Source organism: Salmo salar, chromosome 19, assembly GCF_965601325.2.
Source record: "Salmo salar chromosome 19, fSalSal1, whole genome shotgun sequence".
Lineage (NCBI taxonomy): Eukaryota > Metazoa > Chordata > Actinopteri > Salmoniformes > Salmonidae > Salmo > Salmo salar.
The window spans coordinates 64,805,569-64,823,142 of NC_138309.1; the positions used below are offsets into that span (position 1 = coordinate 64,805,569).

The 17,574-nt window shown below is 44.2% G+C and overlaps 1 protein-coding gene and 1 long non-coding RNA gene across 2 annotated transcripts; one reads left to right on the forward strand and one right to left on the reverse strand.

Moving 5' to 3' along the window:
• On the reverse strand, positions 1-3,118 carry LOC106579367 (uncharacterized). Its single transcript, XM_082965885.1, has 4 exons — positions 2,421-3,118; positions 1,616-2,219; positions 508-1,003; positions 1-405 (listed from the first exon to the last, which is right to left on the reverse strand). The coding sequence occupies exons 1-3, from the start codon at positions 2,546-2,548 to the stop codon at positions 731-733; spliced, it is 1,005 nt and encodes a 334-aa protein (XP_082822011.1). The 5' UTR covers positions 2,549-3,118; the 3' UTR covers positions 1-405; positions 508-730.
• A 297-nt stretch (positions 3,119-3,415) lies between these two features.
• Positions 3,416-4,592, forward strand: LOC106579365 (uncharacterized). Its single transcript, XR_001322634.3, has 4 exons — positions 3,416-3,548; positions 3,897-3,944; positions 4,195-4,300; positions 4,439-4,592. It is a non-coding gene; the product is annotated as an uncharacterized LOC106579365 (long non-coding RNA).
• The last annotated feature ends 12,982 nt before the right edge of the window (positions 4,593-17,574 follow it).

Genomic DNA, 17,574 nt, shown 5'->3' on the forward strand with positions numbered 1-17,574 from the left:
AAAAATGGAACAGAATTTATTAACAATTTATTACATACATATTTATACTGCGTGTGTGAGTGTGTGTGCGTGTACTAAGGGACACACATCTGTGGAACAGCACATACCACCAAAATCACACATTGACCAAAGCCTACTAGACGTAAAGGATATCAGTTTTCCAGCTGCTTTTGTATGTTGGCCGTCTGGCACGCTTAGAGGTCAGCCAGCGGTCCACGGCAGGAGTGGGATCGAACTCCTCGACAGAAGGCCCCTCCAGGCTGATCCTCATCAGGTCTTCGGTGGTGGAGACCCCAAGGCAGCTTCTTGTTGAATTCTTAATCCGGTTCATTTAAACTCTTACCATTAACACTGGGCGGCTGAAATGGGCAGCACCAGCATAAGCTGCACCAACTCCAGTATGTTCTAGGGAAAATATATCTTTCAATTTCATTTAAACTCTTACCATTAACTTATCAAAACCAACCATAGGATACCATACATAACCACTCAGGACTGTTAGTCTACCTTGTAATCGTGCATGTAGTGGTCCTTTGTCAATATGGTCTCCCACAAGCCACTGTAGGACTTGTCCTTGAAATTGTGGCTGACCAGGATTTTCAGCCCCTGCCACTCATCCTGGATTGCAGCCATGTTGCACCCCGATCTGCAGGATTGAACAGCACAAGTGAGTTTGCAAATATGCAAACATAACATTGTCTCATATGGCAATGCAGTGTAAAATAAATTCTTAGCTCTCTAGAGGCTCCTTGAAATTCCTCATCAGGTCTGCCACACCATCATCGCCAAAGGTGAGAAGGCTGGCCTGGTCTTCTGGCCATGTGTCAGGGTTTAGCACTCTGAAAGACTCCACTGGGATCTGGACGCCCTCATCCTTCAGCAAACCACCAAACCTGGCTTTGAAATCATCCACGCCGATGTTGATGGCCGCCTCAATATGCTGCTTCAGCTGGGGATTGGTGAGGTCCGTGAAGCCTTTCAGATCCCCCTTCAGTGTTATTCCCTTTAACAGAAATAACACACACACAAACAGAGACACACACACCAACACATAATGAAATGTCTGGCCATTTGTCTGTCTCCCATAAATTGTTTTTAAAGACTTCTCCACTGCATTTCCCTCCTTATCCTCAAATCGTTCTATTGGGCAACAAATACATTGATTCTCACACTGAGAATCTGTCTTAATCATCGATTTTAATCATCGATTTCTCTTACATCCTAATAAGCTCTCATCCTAACACACCTGGAATCTCCTCTCATCACCCTGCTGCTGAGCAAGCATGGTCTGGATCTTCTCCAGTATGCCTCCTGCCTTTGCCCTAAGCTTTAGTGCTTCCAGTCTGGTCACTGTCTTCCTCAACTCTGATGTGGCTTGGGGGAGGATCAGGTCATTCCTTTGCAGGGTGAGGCTAAGTGAGGATAGCTCTTTAAACATGTCTGAAAGAAAATGGCAGAATACACAAAGGAGTGCATTCTCCATTTCCCGATTTACCTGTTAAGTAGTGAGTAAATAAATTGTCACCTCTCAATTGCTTGATTCTTAAAGTTCATTTGAGTCTTTAACCTATTTTTTAAAACTAGTGTGGTATTCCATTTCCTGTGTAAAACTGACCTTCTTTGCCCGCCCTTGAACTTCCGCTGTTGTTGATGCTACTGCCAGGTGCTCCATGTGCTGCAGAACAACGGAGTACTGGCCTTCGTCAGTGGCAAGGTCCTTGTCTTGTCCATGCTGCAGGAACACTTTGAGGGCTCTGTGGACATGGGGGATCCATCCAAGGTCCTTGTCTTGTCCATGCTGCAGGAACACTTTGAGGGCTCTGTGGACATGGGGGATCCATCCAAGGTCCTTGTCTTGTCCATGCCGTAGGAACACTTTGAGGGCTCTGTGGACATGGGGGATCCATCCAAGGTCCTTGTCTTGTCCATGCTGCAGGAACACTTTGAGGGCTCTGTGGACATGGGGGATCCATCCAAGGTCCTTGTCTTGTCCATGTCGTAGGAACACTTTGAGGGCTCTGTGGACATGGGGGATCCAGCGAGTTCCCTTGACGCTAGATGGTGTGCAAATATCCACACCGAGCTCTTGTCCGAGAACATAGAGCTCTCGTTTGGATTTTCCGCTGAAGTGATACGTCTTCCATATCAGATTCAGAAGATCGTACACGACAGATGCCTTTGGCTCTTTTTTCTGGATGGTCAGTATTGCCAGCTCTAATCTGTGAAAGTCAGAACAGAATCTTCCAAACAATTCACTGTCTCCTTCCCCCCCTGTCTCTTGTACCAACAGAAAACAATAATTCTGTGGTATTTACCATTCCAGCACTTAGCGCTCGCACACAGACACACACACACAGTATTGTTTAAAATTCTCTGCTAGCAAATAAAACTAAATCATAGAGGATTTATTAGTTACAAACCTATGTGGCATACAGTGGATTGGGATTATATGCCCCCCTGCCTCTCTCTGCAGGTGGGCAATCACTCCCCCACGGTGGCCCATGTTTATGGAGGCACCATCTGCCCCGAAGGAGATGCACTTCTTCATCCATGACCCTCCATCTTCCTCTGGGCAAACAGCACGAAATGTGGCCTTGGTGGCATCCAAAACACCTCGAATGACAACCCAAAAAAACAATTATACAAAAGTATTTCTGACAAACTAAATTATCTTCATTATGAATAATGATTCAACTTTACACAAGAATAAAGCCTATAAAGAGGAACAACTTACCAATGGCATGAGAGTACTCAAGGGTCTGTTGTCCAACCAAGAGATTGACTGGCTTCCCATCCTCCAACAAGCGTACGTAGACAATCTCGCATTCGGTGTTGGATATATCAGTGTCTCCGTCTATTAGAACGGCAATATACTTTGCGGCTTTCAGCTTCGCTGACAGGCTCTCCTAATTATGTTAGCAATTTGACCGATCATCTCCGTACATCTTACATCATTGTCATATGTGGGATTAATGTCAACTCCGTTTTTGTGGTGGAGTCTGATAAGCGGCCCAAATTTGCCGAAAGGTTCTTCTTCTTTCGCAATGAAGTATGCGATGTTTATCTTTATTTTCAGCTGCCTCCTCTTCTCCTCCTCAGACAGCAGCACTTGCCTCCTCAAGGCTGCTGACAACATGCCTGATGGTTTCTCGGGTGGGGGTGGGGGGGGGGGGGGGGGGGGGGGGTGTACTGTCACGTATACTCCCGCTCCTCCCCTCCAGCGTTCGACATCACCAGTATACTAACCACCGGTCCTGGGATCAATCATCACGCACACCTGGCATCAATCATTACGCGCACCTGCACGTCATGAGGCACACCTGGACTCCATTACCTCACTTACCTCCCCTTTATCTGGCACTCCATTAGGTTCTTTCCCCAGTCAGTATTGTTCCTGTGTTTATACTGTTATGTTTCTTTCCATGTTTTATTCAATGTTTCACCTGCACCTCGACTCTCAGCGTCTCCGTTACACTGCAACCCAGTAAGCACGAGCTGATGTCTCTCTTTTGGTCCAGAACAGACATCTTTTTTTTCTTTTACAAACGGTAGGCTTACCACATAGATGGGCATTCATAAACATTTTTTGGTGTAGTTCGGACTGGCCTTGATTTCCACATCCACTGACATTGGTTCAGATTTGGTGCAGACCAAAAAACCAATCATAGACGTCTGTTTGCTTCAAGTTTTGTACGGTCTGGACCAGCCTTGATTTGGTCAAAACATAGATAAATAGAAAAGACATCATTTACAGGCGTCTTTTCTATTTTCATTCAGAACCAAAAATTTGCCTGATTTCAACATCCGGAAAATATGTATTTTAGACATCTTTTCAAAGTTATTTTGCTTACTGAAATGATTCTAGTTTTGCGGTTGGTATTTTTGGTCTCTCCTAGGGTGGCAGAACAGTAAGGACCGACCCTGGTCTGATTATCAATGTAAATGTAAGTGTTGTTACATAGATGCTGTGTTCACTATGCATGATTAATACATAATTCAAGGTTTATTTGATGTAGTAAATAAAAAAATTAATTTATTGATGTATAGATAAGAATTTAAATGTGATGTAACAAACAGGTAAATTAACGTTAGGCCATTGATTGTGTTTTTATGTTCCATCCCGGAACTAACGTTCTCTGTTGTGTTACTGCTACGGAATTTGTTAATTGACTGTGTGCAATCTAACTTAAGCAGATCTGAGTCATAATTGTTGATGGCAGAGGCTAAGAAGGACAGTAAAGGGACTTTCAAGGGACTTTAAGAATTCAAGAACCTCTTTTCAGGACAAGCAGCCAACGAGGTATTTTGTTCAACCTATAGAACTTTTTTTATAGTCGTGCCAAGTTCCACTTGTATTGTTGCGCCGAGCGCCATTTGTATTTCTTTGTTTCAGTACTGTATAATTTATCAACGTTACTGTGTTCATTCAAACATATAGTTCTCACGGCGTGACGTGGATGCATCGGAGAAAAAGACGTGCAATGCAATAAACGCCCGTTTCAAAGAACAAACCTGTGTCTGTTGTCGTGAAGAGAGCTACAGTAAATATGTTGTAGATGTTATGTAAATATTCTGACTTACAACTTAACCTGGCACCACTTTTACACTTAATAAACTGAACTCTATTTAGCACTTGATCCTGCTGCCTCTTGATACTACTCCAACAAACAGTCCCTACGACAGATCGATGTTTTATCAGTCGGAGAACCCCATAGCATTAAAATACTCAGTCTCATACATTATAGTACTAATTTGCATTTCATTGGGAGTCACTAGGTCAAATATGTGATACTGCAGGTATAGGCTCATTTTTACTGGATACCTCATAGTATCAATCTCTTTATAAACTTTGTTCTCTCCAACCTACAGTCAATTAATTATTTGAAAAAAAAAGTGAACCTCTACAATGATCGGTAATAGTAACCATAGTTACTCATGGAATAATGTTTTTAACAACTTTTAAATAAAATATGGTGGGTTGGAATTTACAGTAATAACAATCATGCATTATTACAAATGGATTAAAGAGCAACGAGAGGACAAGAAGGAAAAATAGCATGACACTGGGCTACACACTTAGAGTTGGTGAGGCTGGTGGTAAAGTTCAGAAGCATCTGAAATGGTTTAGCAGGCAAACCACGTGGGCTAGTGAAGAAGCATGGTGATTGATGGGCCATGAGAAGGCTGTGTGAGTTAAATAATTTCAAGATCGCCACGCTTGTTACTCTTTGATCTCTTGTGAAGGAAAGTTAGTACACCATGAAATCAGGAACGATCGAACTGTTTTGAAAGCCACGATGTGTTTTCAGTGTCACTAAATTCATTAAAACTACAGTAGGCAAAAGGTTGCAATGACGTCTTCCTGGTCAAGTTGTATACTGATTGTTAGAGGATATTTTGTCTGACTTTTTAGCAACCAGAAAATATTTCTTCATCTGGTTTTAACCTGGATATCTGACGAGAACATAGTATGACATCTTGATATTATCACAAAAAATATTCTCAAAAGCTGGAGAAAGGATTCAGCATGGCCTATCCATAATGTAGAATTGGAAATCCTATGGTTATTTGGAATTGATTTATTAATTTATTGATGGATGGAACACACACAATACAGCCAAAATAATGATTCTAACCTGATCTATTCTATGGACCTCATTGGTTGCGTTTACACAGGATGCCCAAATCTGATGTTTGGACCAATTATTGTTAAAAGATCTGATTGGTCATCAAAAGACCAATAATTGGGCAAAAGATCAGAATTGGGCTGCCTGTGAAAACGCAGCAATAGAGATCATGGTAATTGTCAGAATTACATAAAGGGGATAAAATCAGCATTCAAAGCCCCACGCCTTCCTGGTTCTACACACTAATCGTTATCAGAAGGAAATTGCTCAGTTTTGACAAATTCCAAGGAATTCCAAACAGGAAAAGCACAGATGGGGAAGCTCAATCTTTTCTATCTCTGAGTGTGTATTCCAAATATGTTCATGATTCTTCATCCTGTTCCCACACGTTCCATATATATGTTTCAGTGGGACAGGGACCTTGAAAAATACTCCTGAAATTCCTCAACAAGCAGGTAAAGGGTGAAACTGTACCTAGACACTGATCTTGGGTCAATTTTGCATTTTCCCCCACTAATGGTTAAGGTTCAGTTGGGGGAGGGGAAGCGGATCCTAGATCTGTATCTAGTGGAATCTTCACCCCGGAGCCAACAAGCATCAATGTTTCTAAGAGTGAGGCTATTGCCATTAAAAAGACGCTGAAAAGACGTCACGTTAAAAAAAGGTCACGTTAATTTTCAGTTCTAAGTGAAAGTTGAAAATACATCTTTTACGTATGTTGAAAAGATGACATTTAAAAACATGTATTTGTCTGACATTGAAGACAAGTTAATTTTCAGTTCTAAGTGAAAGTTGAAAAGTCATCATATATGAATATGGAAAATAAGTATTTTTTTGGTCGTTATTTCTACGGCTACATTTCAACCATACATAATTTCACTTACATCTACATGTACATTGAAAAGTTATGTTACATTCATACATTTTATTTTCAAATAAAATATCAAATTGGAGTAAAATGGAGAACAGTTATTATTGCTACCATCTGTCACTTGCACTTACCTTATCCTTTTCAAAAGCTTTAGAATTGGCAGTGAACATGTTCAAAGTTTTCTGACACCACCAACTGAACTCTTTAACTTCTCAGTAAGGGTTACAGAAACATTTTACTTTCTACACTCTAAAAAGAGAAGGTTCCTGGAGTGTCCTTTAGGGGTTCTTCAAATTAAAACTGTGGGAGTGCATGACTGTGCTATGTAGTTGTTTAGCTACCTTAGTTGAATGCACTGTAAGTGGCTCTGGATAAGTGTCTGCTAAATGACCAAATTGTAAATGTAAACATGAACACTTGCAAAGCACCCTGGGTATTATTGAAATGAGCTCTGCCCCCAAAACAAGACCAAATTTGGCAGCTCCGGATTAACGTAATATAGCATGGGTAAAAGAAACGCCTGAAACTAAATTACCCACATTCTGGTCAAATGTCGGGGAAGGTTCTCTTCTGCACTGTTCAACCAATCCAGTAAATGTGGAGGAGGAGTTAAGATGGAGTGTCGCCCTGTTAATATTCAGGATGGAAACAACTTCAGAAAGCAAGATAGCAAGCATGCCATAGCTAGCTGCTGGCCAGATATTAGCTAGCGTTATCTAGCATTAATGGAATCTCTGCCAAAGACGACATCAACAAAATTGGTATGTGGTGTCTGTTGACTTTGTATCAAGAATTCCATCTCAAAGAAAAACAGGCAATATTATATTATATTATATCAAGTTATATCTTTTATCTTTTCACACATCCAAAAGCGGAAGTCGATTCATAGTCTCTCTTCCGTTTCCACTGAAAACCATATGTCTCCAATTTTTGCCAAATGCTGAGGCTGGGTCCGGACTGGATCAAATTTGAACCAATCATAGTCTATGTTTGGGCTAAATAAAGACAGGTCCAGATGGACCAAAAATCTAAGTCTGTAGACATTGAAATCAAGGCCATGGCGGAAGGAACAAAAATGAACCAATAGTCAATGTCCATGGATGTCCTGTGTCAGTCAGTGCTCACTGGGGTATATCATATGTCCAAATCAATTTTTGGGCCAAACCTAGGCCGGTCCAGACCAGACCAAAAATCTGTGGACTTTGAAATCAAGGCTAGGGCGGACGAAACAAATATCAACCAATAATGCTCACTGGGGGTACGTCATTGTCTTTTTGTCTATCAAAAGTAGGCTATAACTCAAGTCAACTATTGTCTGATGAGTTCCATTTGTGAAAAGACAGAACGTTAGGCCAGAGTTTCCCAAACCTGGTCCTCGGGACCCGAAGGGGTGCATGTTTTGGTTTTTGACCTAACACTACACAGCTGATTGAAATGCTCAAAGCTTGATGATTAGTTGATTATTCGAATCAATTGTGTAGTGCTAGGGCAAAAACCAAAACGTGCACCCTTTGGGGTCCCGAGGACCGAGTTTGGGAAACCCTGCTTTAGGCGATAGTAGGATAGCGCCCTCCTCTTCGGAAGTGACTTAGTTTTATCACAACCACTTAATTCGAGACACAGGTCCTTTTAAGTCAACATTTGGGAAAGGACAGAAGTGGAATTTGTGATTTTAGGTCATGAGTCATTGACAAGTTGCCAACCATTACACAAACCACTCTCAAACCAAACATGAAGCTTAAACTCTTTAAGGAATGAGCCAGTGAAAAATTGTTGGACCGTGAGGTCTGATTTAAGATGTTTAGGTTAAAGGGTCCTATGATAATCCATCATTTGAAGACTGTGAGAACTAAAAATGCTTCTATTCTAGTTTGGTTTCTGAAGAATAGGATATGTTAGACTTGTGAGAGAGCCAGTATCCACAATAATCATTTTTATCTTGTCATTGTGTCATGCCTGAATTCCATTGTCAGGCAAATTAGTACATGTAGATATGTTAAGTACAGTCAGGTCCAAAATAATTGCAACCTTGATATAGATGAGCAAAAAAGACTATAAAATAAACAATACAAATACTGAACCCTATTGTATGAAGAAAAACATTTTTGAATCATATTATTTTATACTAATACAACTGCTCAGAGAAAGACATTTGTAAAAAAAACACATTTAAAAAAGATAGGGGTCAAAATGATTGGCACCCCTGTCATCAATACTCCGTGGCCCTCGGCACTGAGCCTTTTTCTAAAATGTTTTATGAGATTGGTGAACACGTTTGGTGGGATCTTAGACTATCCCTCCATTCAGCATCTTTCCAGAACATTGATATCCTCTCTCTGCGCTTATGTCTGTCTGCCTTCTTCAATTGTATTAATTTATTTTATACAGTCTTTTTTGCTCATCAAGGCAACCTGCCTGAATGGCAACCTGCCTAAATGACTACAGACCCGTAGCACTCATGTCCGTAGCCATGAAGTGCTTTGAAAGGCTGGTATTGGCTCACATCAACACCATTATCCCAGAAACCCTAGACCCACACCAATTTGCATACCGCCCAAACAGATCCACAGATGATTCAATCTCTATTGCACTCCACACTGCCCTTTCACCTGGACAAAAGGAACACTTATGTGAGAATGCTATTCATTGACTACAGCTCAGCGTTCAACACCATAGTACCCTCAAAGCTCATCACTAAGCTAAGGATTCTGGGACTAAACACCTCCCTCTGCAACTGGATCCTGGACTTCCTGACGGGCCGCCCCCAGGTGGTGAGGGTAGGTAGCAACACATCTGCCACACTGATCCTCAACACTGGAGCCCCCCCAGGGGTGCGTGCTCAGTCCCCTCCTGTACTCCCTGTTCACCCACGACTGCATGGCCAGGCACGACTCCTAAACCATCATTAAGTTTTCAGACGACACAACAGTGTCACCGACAACGACGAGACAGCCTATAGGGAGGAGGTCAGAGACCTAGCCGGGTGGTACCAGAATAACAACCTATCCCTCAACGCAACCAAGGCTAAGGAGATGATTGTGGACTACAGGAAAAGGAGGACCGAGCACGCCCCCATTCTCATCGACGGGGCTGTAGTGGAGCAGGTTGAGAGCCTCAAGTTCCTTGGTGTCCACATCACCAACAAACTAGAATTGTCCAAACACACCAACACAGTCGTGAAGAGGGCACGACAAAGCCTATTCCCCCTCAGGAAACTAAAAAGATTTGGCATGGGTCCTGAGATCCTCAAAAGGTTCTACAGCTGCAACATCGAGAGCATCCTGACTGGTTGCATCACTGCCTGGTTCGGCAATTGCTCAGCCTCCAACCGCAAGGCACTACAGAGGGTAGTGCGTGTTGGAACGTTCCACAAATTATACCCACCCGGCTTGAAGTCATAAACTGCTTGAAGCACAGCGAAGAGCTGCTGGCAAAATGAACTAAAGTGCTGTTTGAATGAATGCTTACGAGCCTGCTGGTGCTTACCATCGCTCAGTCAGACTGCTCTATCAAATATCAAATCATAGACTTAATTATAACATAATAACACACAGAAATACGAGCCTTAGGTCATTAATATGGTCAAATCTGGAAACTATCATCTCGAAAACAAAAGTTTTTACTTTCAGTGAAATACGGAACCGTTTCGTATTTTATCTAATGGGTCCCTATGTCTAAATATTCCTGTTACATTGCACAACCTTCAATGTTATGTCATAATTACGTAAAAGTCTGGCAAATTAGTTCGCAACGAGCCAGGCAAACTGTTGCATATACCCTGACTGCGTGCAATGAACGCAAGATAAGTGACACAATTTCATGTTAGCAGGCAATATTAACTAAATATGCAGGTTTAAAAATATATACTTGTGTATTGGTTTTAAAGAAAGGCGTTGATGTTTATGGTTAGGTACATTGGTGCATCGACAGTGCTTTTTTCGCAGATGCGCTTGTTAAATCAACACCCGTTTGTCGAAGTAGGCTGTGATTCAATGAGAAATTAACAGGCACCGCATCAATTATATGCAACGCAGGACACGTTAGATAAACTAGTAATATCATCAACTATGTGTAGTTAACTAGTGATTATGTTAATATTGATAGTTTTTTATAAGATAGGTTTAATGCTAGCTAGCAACTTACCTTGGCTTCTTGCTGCCCTCGCATAACAGGTAGTCAGCCGGCCATGCAGGCTCCTCGTGGAGTGCAATGTAAGGCAGGTGGTTAGAGCGTTGGACTAGTAACCGGAAGGTTGCAAAAACGAATCCCCGAATCCCCCCTGAACAAGGCAGTTAACCCCCGTTCCTAGGCCGTCATTGAAAATAAGAATGTGTTCTTAATCTGACTTGCCTAGTTAAATAAAGGTGTAAAAATACAAAATAAAATATATATATTTTTTAATATATATTTTTTTTTAAATCGGCAAATCGGTGGTCAAAAATACTGATTACCGATTGTTATGAAAACTTGAAATCGGCCCTAATTACTCGGCCATTCCCATTAATCGGTCGACCTCTAATTCATACACAGATATGTAATGGCTCATGTAAAATAATACAATTGTGAAAAGTACTTCTGGAAAAAGGTTTAAAAATCTTGTCACCCAATTCAAAAAGCAATGAGTAGTCACATTGAAATATACATTTCAGCAATTGATGCCATGCTCATCAGTCAGTCATAAGTACTATTGTATGTACTCATTGTACTGTAAGTCACTTTGGAGAAAAGGATTGACTAAATGGCATATACACTATATATATATATATATATATATATATATATATATATATATATATATATATACACTGCTCAAAAAAATAAAGGGAACACTTAAACAACACAATGTAACTCCAAGTCAATCACACTTCTGTGAAATCAAACTGTCCACTTAGGAAGCAACACTGATTGACAATACATTTCACATGCTGTTGTGCAAATGGAATAGACAACAGGTGGAAATTATAGGCAATTAGCAAGACACCCCCAATAAAGGAGTGGTTCTGCAGGTGGGGACCACAGACCACTTCTCAGTTCCTATGCTTCCTGGCTGATGTTTTGGTCACTTTTGAATGCTGGCGGTGCTTTCACTCTAGTGGTAGCATGAGACGGAGTCTACAACCCACACAAGCTCAGGTAGTGCAGCTCATCCAGGATGGCACATCAATGCGAGCTGTGGCAAGAAGGTTTGCTGTGTCTGGAGACGTGGAGGAGGCCGTAGGAGGGCAACAACCCAGCAGCAGGACCGCTACCTCCGCCTTTGTGCAAAGAGGAGCAGGAGAAGCACTGCCAGAGCCCTGCAAAATGACCTCCTGCAGGCCACAAATGTGTATGTGTCTGCGGTCAGAAACAGACTCCATGAGGGTGGTATGAGGGCCCGACGTCCACAGGTGGGGGTTGTGCTTACAGCCCAACACCGTGCAGGACGTTTGGCATTTGCCAGAGAACACCAAGATTGGCAAATTCGCCACTGGCGCCCTTGCTCTTCACAGATGAAAGCAGGTTCACACTGAGCACATGTGACAGACGTGACAGAGTCTGGAGACGCCGTGGAGAACGATCTGCTGCCTGCAACATCCTCCAGCATGACCGGTTTGGCGGTGGGTCAGTCATGGTGTGGGGTGGCATTTCTTTGAGGGGCCGCACAGCCCTCCATGTGCTCGCCAGAGGTAGCCTGACTGCCATTAGGTACCGAGATTAGATCCTCAGACCCCTTGTGAGACCATATGCTGGTGCGGTTGGCCTTGGGTTCCTCCTAATGCAAGACAATGCTAGACCTCATGTGGCTGGAGTGTGTCAGCAGTTCCTGCAAGAGGAAGGCATTGATTCTATGGACTGGCCCGCCCGTTCCCCAGACCTGAATCCAATTGAGCACATCTGGGACATCATGTCTCGCTCCATCCACCAATGCCACGTTGCACCACAGACTGTCCAGGAGTTGGCGGATGCTTTAGTCCAGGTCTGGGAGGAGATCCCTCAGGAAACCATCCGCCACCTCATCAGGAGCATGCCCAGGCATTGTAGGGAGGTCATACAGGCACGTGGAGGCCACACACACTACTGAGCCTCATTTTGACTAGTTTTAAGGACATTACATCAAAGTTGGATCAGCCTGTAGTGTGGTTTTCCACTTTAATTTTGAGTGTGACTCCAAATCCAGACCTCCATGGGTTGATAAATTGGATTTCCATTGATTATTTTTGTGTGATTTTGTTGTCAGCACATTCAACTATGTAAAGAAAAAAGTACTTAAGATTATTTCTTTCATTCAGATCAAGGATGTGTTGTTTAAGTGTTCCCTTTATTTTTTTGAGCAGTATATATATATATACAAAAATATGTGGACACCCCTTCAAATTAGTGGATTCTGATATTTCAGCCACACCCATTGCTGACAGGTGTATAAAATCGAGCACACAGCCATGCAACATTTGTAGTAGAATGGCCTTACTGTAGAGCTCAGTGACTTTCAATGTGGCACCGTCATAGTATGCCACCTTTCCAACAAGTCAGTTCGTCAAATGTCCGCCCTGCTAGAGCTGCCCCGGTCAACTGTAAGTGCTGTTATTGTGAAGTGGAAATGTCTACGAGCAACAACGGCTCAGCCGCGAAGTGGTAGGCCACAAAAGCTCACAGAACAGGACCACCAAGTGCTGAAGCACATAGCTCGTAAAAATAATCTGTCCTCAGTTGCAACACTCGCTACCGAGTTCCAAACTGCCTCTGGAAGCAACGTCAGCACAAGAACTGTTCGTCAGGAGCTTCATGAAATGCATTTCCATGGCCGGGCAGCCACACACAAGCCTAAGATCACCATGCGCAATGCCAAGCGTCTGCTGGTGTGGTGTTAAGCTCGCCGCCATTGGACTCTGGAGCAGTGGAAACGCGTTCTCTGGAGTGATGAATCATGCTTCACCATCGAGCAGTCCGACAGACAAATCTGTGTTAGGCCAATGCCAGGATAACACTACCTGCCCGAATGTGCAGTTGAAGTCGGAAGTTTACATACACCTTAACCAAATACATTTGACTCATTCCTCTCTGCCTCCTTCTTTCCACTCCTCTCCTCTTTTGACCTCACCCTCTCACCTTCCCCCCCCGACTCACAAGGCAGGCAATACGCTTGACCTCATCTTTACTAGATGCTGTTCGTCCACTAATCTCATTGCAACTCCCCTCCAAGTCTCCGACCACTACCTTGTATCCTTTTCCCTCTCGCTCTCATCCAACACTTCTCACTCTGCCCCTACTCGGATGGTATTGCGCCGTCCCAACCTTCGCTCTCTCTCTCCCGCTACTCTCTCCTCTTCCATCCTATCATCTCTTCCCTCTGCTCAAACCTTCTCCAACCTATCCCCTGATTCTGCCTCCTCAACCTTCCTCTCCTCCCTTTCTGCATCCTTTGATTCTCTATGTCCCTTATCCTCCAGGCCGGCTCGGTCCTCCCCTCCTGCTCCGTGGCTCGACGACTCATTGCGAGCTCACAGAACAGGGCTCCGGGCAGCCGAGCGGAAATGGAGGAAAACTCGCCTCCCTGCGGACCTGGCGTCCTTTCACTCCCTCCTCTCTACATTTTCCTCTTCTGTCTCTGCTGCTAAAGCCACTTTCTACCACTCTAAATTCCAAGCATCTGCCTCTAACCCTAGGAAGCTCTTTGCCACCTTCTCCCCCCTCCTGAATCCTCCTCCCCCTCCCCCCCCCTCCTCCCTCTCTGCGGATGACTTCGTCAACCATTTTGAAAAGAAGGTTGACGACATCCGATCCTCGTTTGCTAAGTCAAACGACACCGCTGGTCCTGCTCACACTGCCCTACCCTGTGCTTTGACCTCTTTCTCCCCTCTCTCTCCAGATGAAATCTCGCGTCTTGTGACGGCCGGCCGCCCAACAACCTGCCCGCTTGACCCTATCCCCTCCTCTCTTCTCCAGACCATTTCCGGAGACCTTCTCCCTTACCTCACCTGGCTCATCAACTCATCCTTGACCGCTGGCTACGTCCCTTCCGTCTTCAAGAGAGCGAGAGTTGCACCCCTTCTGAAAAAACCTACACTCGATCCCTCCGAAGTCAACAACTACAGACCAGTATCCCTTCTTTCTTTTCTCTCCAAAACTCTTGAACGCGCCGTCCTTGGCCAGCTCTCCTGCTATCTCTCTCAGAATGACCTTCTTGATCCAAATCAGTCAGGTTTCAAGACTGGTCATTCAACTGAGACTGCTCTTCTCTGTGTCACGGAGGCTCTCCGCACTGCTAAAGCTAACTCTCTCTCCTCTGCTCCCATCCTCCTAGACCTATCTGCTGCCTTTGATACGGTGAACCATCAGATCCTCCTCTCCACCCTCTCCGAGTTGGGCATCTCCGGCGCGGCCCACGCTTGGATTGCGTCCTACCTGACAGGTCGCTCCTACCAGGTGGCGTGGCGAGAATCTGTCTCCGCACCACGTGCTCTCACCCCTGGTGTCCCCCAGGGCTCTGTTCTAGGCCCTCTCCTATTCTCGCTATACACCAAGTCACTTGGCTCTGTCATATCCTCACATGGTCTCTCCTATCATTGCTATGCAGACGACACACAATTAATCTTCTCCTTTCCCCCTTCTGATAACCAGGTGGCGAATCGCATCTCTGCATGTCTGGCAGACATATCAGTGTGGATGATGGATCACCACCTCAAGCTGAACCTCGGCAAGACGGAGCTGCTCTTCCTCCCGGGGAAGGACTGCCCGTTCCATGATCTCGCCATCACGGTTGACAACTCCAGCAGTGGCTTCTTCCTTGCTGAGCGGCCTTTCAGGTTATGTCGATATAGGACTCATTTTACTGTGGATATAGATACTTTTGTACCTGTTTCCCCCAACATCTTCAAGGTCCTTTGCTGTTGTTCTGGGATTGATTTGCACTTCTTGCACCAAAGTACGTTCATCTCTAGGAGACAGAATGCGTCTCCTTCCTGAGTTATATGATGGCTGCGTGGTCCGATGGTGTTTATATTTGCGTACTATTGTTTGTACAGATGAACGTGGTACCTTCAGGTGTTTGGAAATTGCTCCCAAGGATGAACCAGACTTGTGGAGGTCTACAATAATTTTTCTGAGGTCTTGTCTGATTTCTTTTCGTTTACCCATGATGTCAAGGAAAGAGGCACTGAGTTTGGAGGTAGGCCTTGAAATACATCCACAGGTACGCCTCCAATTGACTCAAATGATGTCAATTAGCCTTTCTGGAATTTTCCAAGCTGTTTAAAGGCATAGTCAACTTAGTGTATGTAAACTTCTGACCCACTGGAATTGTGAAATAGTGAATGATAACTGAAATAATCTGTCTATAAACAATTGTTGGAAAAATTACTTGTGTCATGCACAAAGTAGATGTCCTAACCGACTTGCCAAGACTATAATTTGTTAACAAGAAATTGGTGGAGTGGTTGAAAAACGAGTTTTAATGACTACAACCTAAGTGTATGTAAACTTCCGACTTCAACTGTATAGTGCCAACTGTAGAGTTTATTGGAGGAGGAATATGGGTCTTGGGCTGTTTTTCATGGTTCGGGCTAGGCCCCTTAGTACCAGTGAAGGGAAATCTTAACACTATAGCATACAATTACATTCTAGACGATTCTGTGTTTCCAACTTTGTGGCAACAGTTTGGGGAAGACCCTTTCCTGTTTCAGCATGACAATGCACCCATGCACAAAGTGAGGTCCATACAGAAATGGTTTGTCGAGGTTGGTGTGGAAGAACTTCACTGGCCTGCACAGAGCCCTGACCTCAACCCCGGCCAACACCTTTGGGATGAATTGGAATACCGACTGCGAGCAAGGCCTAATCGCCCAACATCAGTGCCAACTCCATATTAATGCCCATGATTTTGGAATGAGATGTTCGACGAGCAGGTGTCCACATACTTTTAGTCATGTAGTGTATTAAGAATACAATGAAGTGGCCTCCCGAGTGGCACAGTGGTCTAAGGCACTGCATCGCAGTGATGCGGTGTCACTACAGCCTGGGGTCATTACCGGTTGTAACTAGGAGTCCCATAGGGCAGCGTCGTCCGGGTTTGGGGAAGGTTTGGCCACGGGGGCTTTACTTGGCTCATCGCTCTCTAGCAACTCCTTGTGGTGGGCCAGGCGCCTGCAGGCCTACTTCCGATTGTCAGTTGAACAGTATTTCCTCCGACACATTGGTGCGGCTGGCTTCTGGGTTAAGCGAGCGGGTGTTAAGAGGCGCGGTTTGGTGTGTCATGTTTCAGAGGACACATGACTCAACCTTCGCCTCTCCCGAGCCCGTTGGGGAGTTTCAGCGATGAGACAGGATCATAATCACGAAATTGGGGAGAAAAAGATTGGTAACATTTTTTTTTAAGAATTGGATGTAGTACAAAATCTACATATTTCTTGCTTTTAATTGGAAATCATCCATACTCCCTCCATACTCCCTGCTCTCTAATACTGGTGTGGCAGCAGAGGCAAGTTATGCCTCTCTTCCAGCAGGTCGCGGGGCTGCAGCATGTTGCGGCAGCCACTCCAGCTCCAGCTGTAGGTGGAGAATGTGTCAGAGAAGGCATTGTGGCCCAGAGAGCTGTGGTAGCTCTGCAGCGAGCCCCAGGAGTCCCAGGCGTCCCGCTGCTTGTACTGGCTCAGCGTCTCCAGGTAGGTGTTCAAGCCCTCTTTGGACTGGGGTGAGAGAGGGACGGAGGGAGGGAGGGAGCGAAGGAGATAGATAAATATATATAGAGATAAAGAGAAATAGAGGGATACAGAGATGGAGGAGAGAGAGGGAAGTAGAGAGTAACTCACTTTAATCAGGCCTTTCCAAGCAGAGATATTGTTTGTACAGTAGCCCTACGTTGTAGTCACACGTATTACATAGCACATAGCACATTGTTACATAAAAATGGCAGGGATGAAGAGAAGAGAGAGGCATCTTTGCTGAGAAGATTTGGAATAGATGGAAGGGGGAGACAGAGACAGGAGGAAAGAGGGGAAGACTCAAACATGGCCATATTTAACTGAAATACTGCAAAGGTATTGACTAAAATGACAAATGCATGATGTTGTTGTTATAGTGTGAGCTGGAGCACCTTGCGGC

Coding starts and splice junctions, on each gene's coding strand:
- LOC106579367 (XM_082965885.1), bottom strand. CDS start 2,548: ATGAAGAAGTGCATCTCCTTCGGGGCAGATGGTGCCTCCATAAACATG. Junction 2,220..2,420: donor ATCCACTGTATGCCACATAG/GTTTGTAACTAA, acceptor TGACTTTCACAG/ATTAGAGCTGGCAATACTGA. Junction 1,004..1,615: donor TTCAAGGGCGGGCAAAGAAG/GTCAGTTTTACA, acceptor TTTCTGTTAAAG/GGAATAACACTGAAGGGGGA.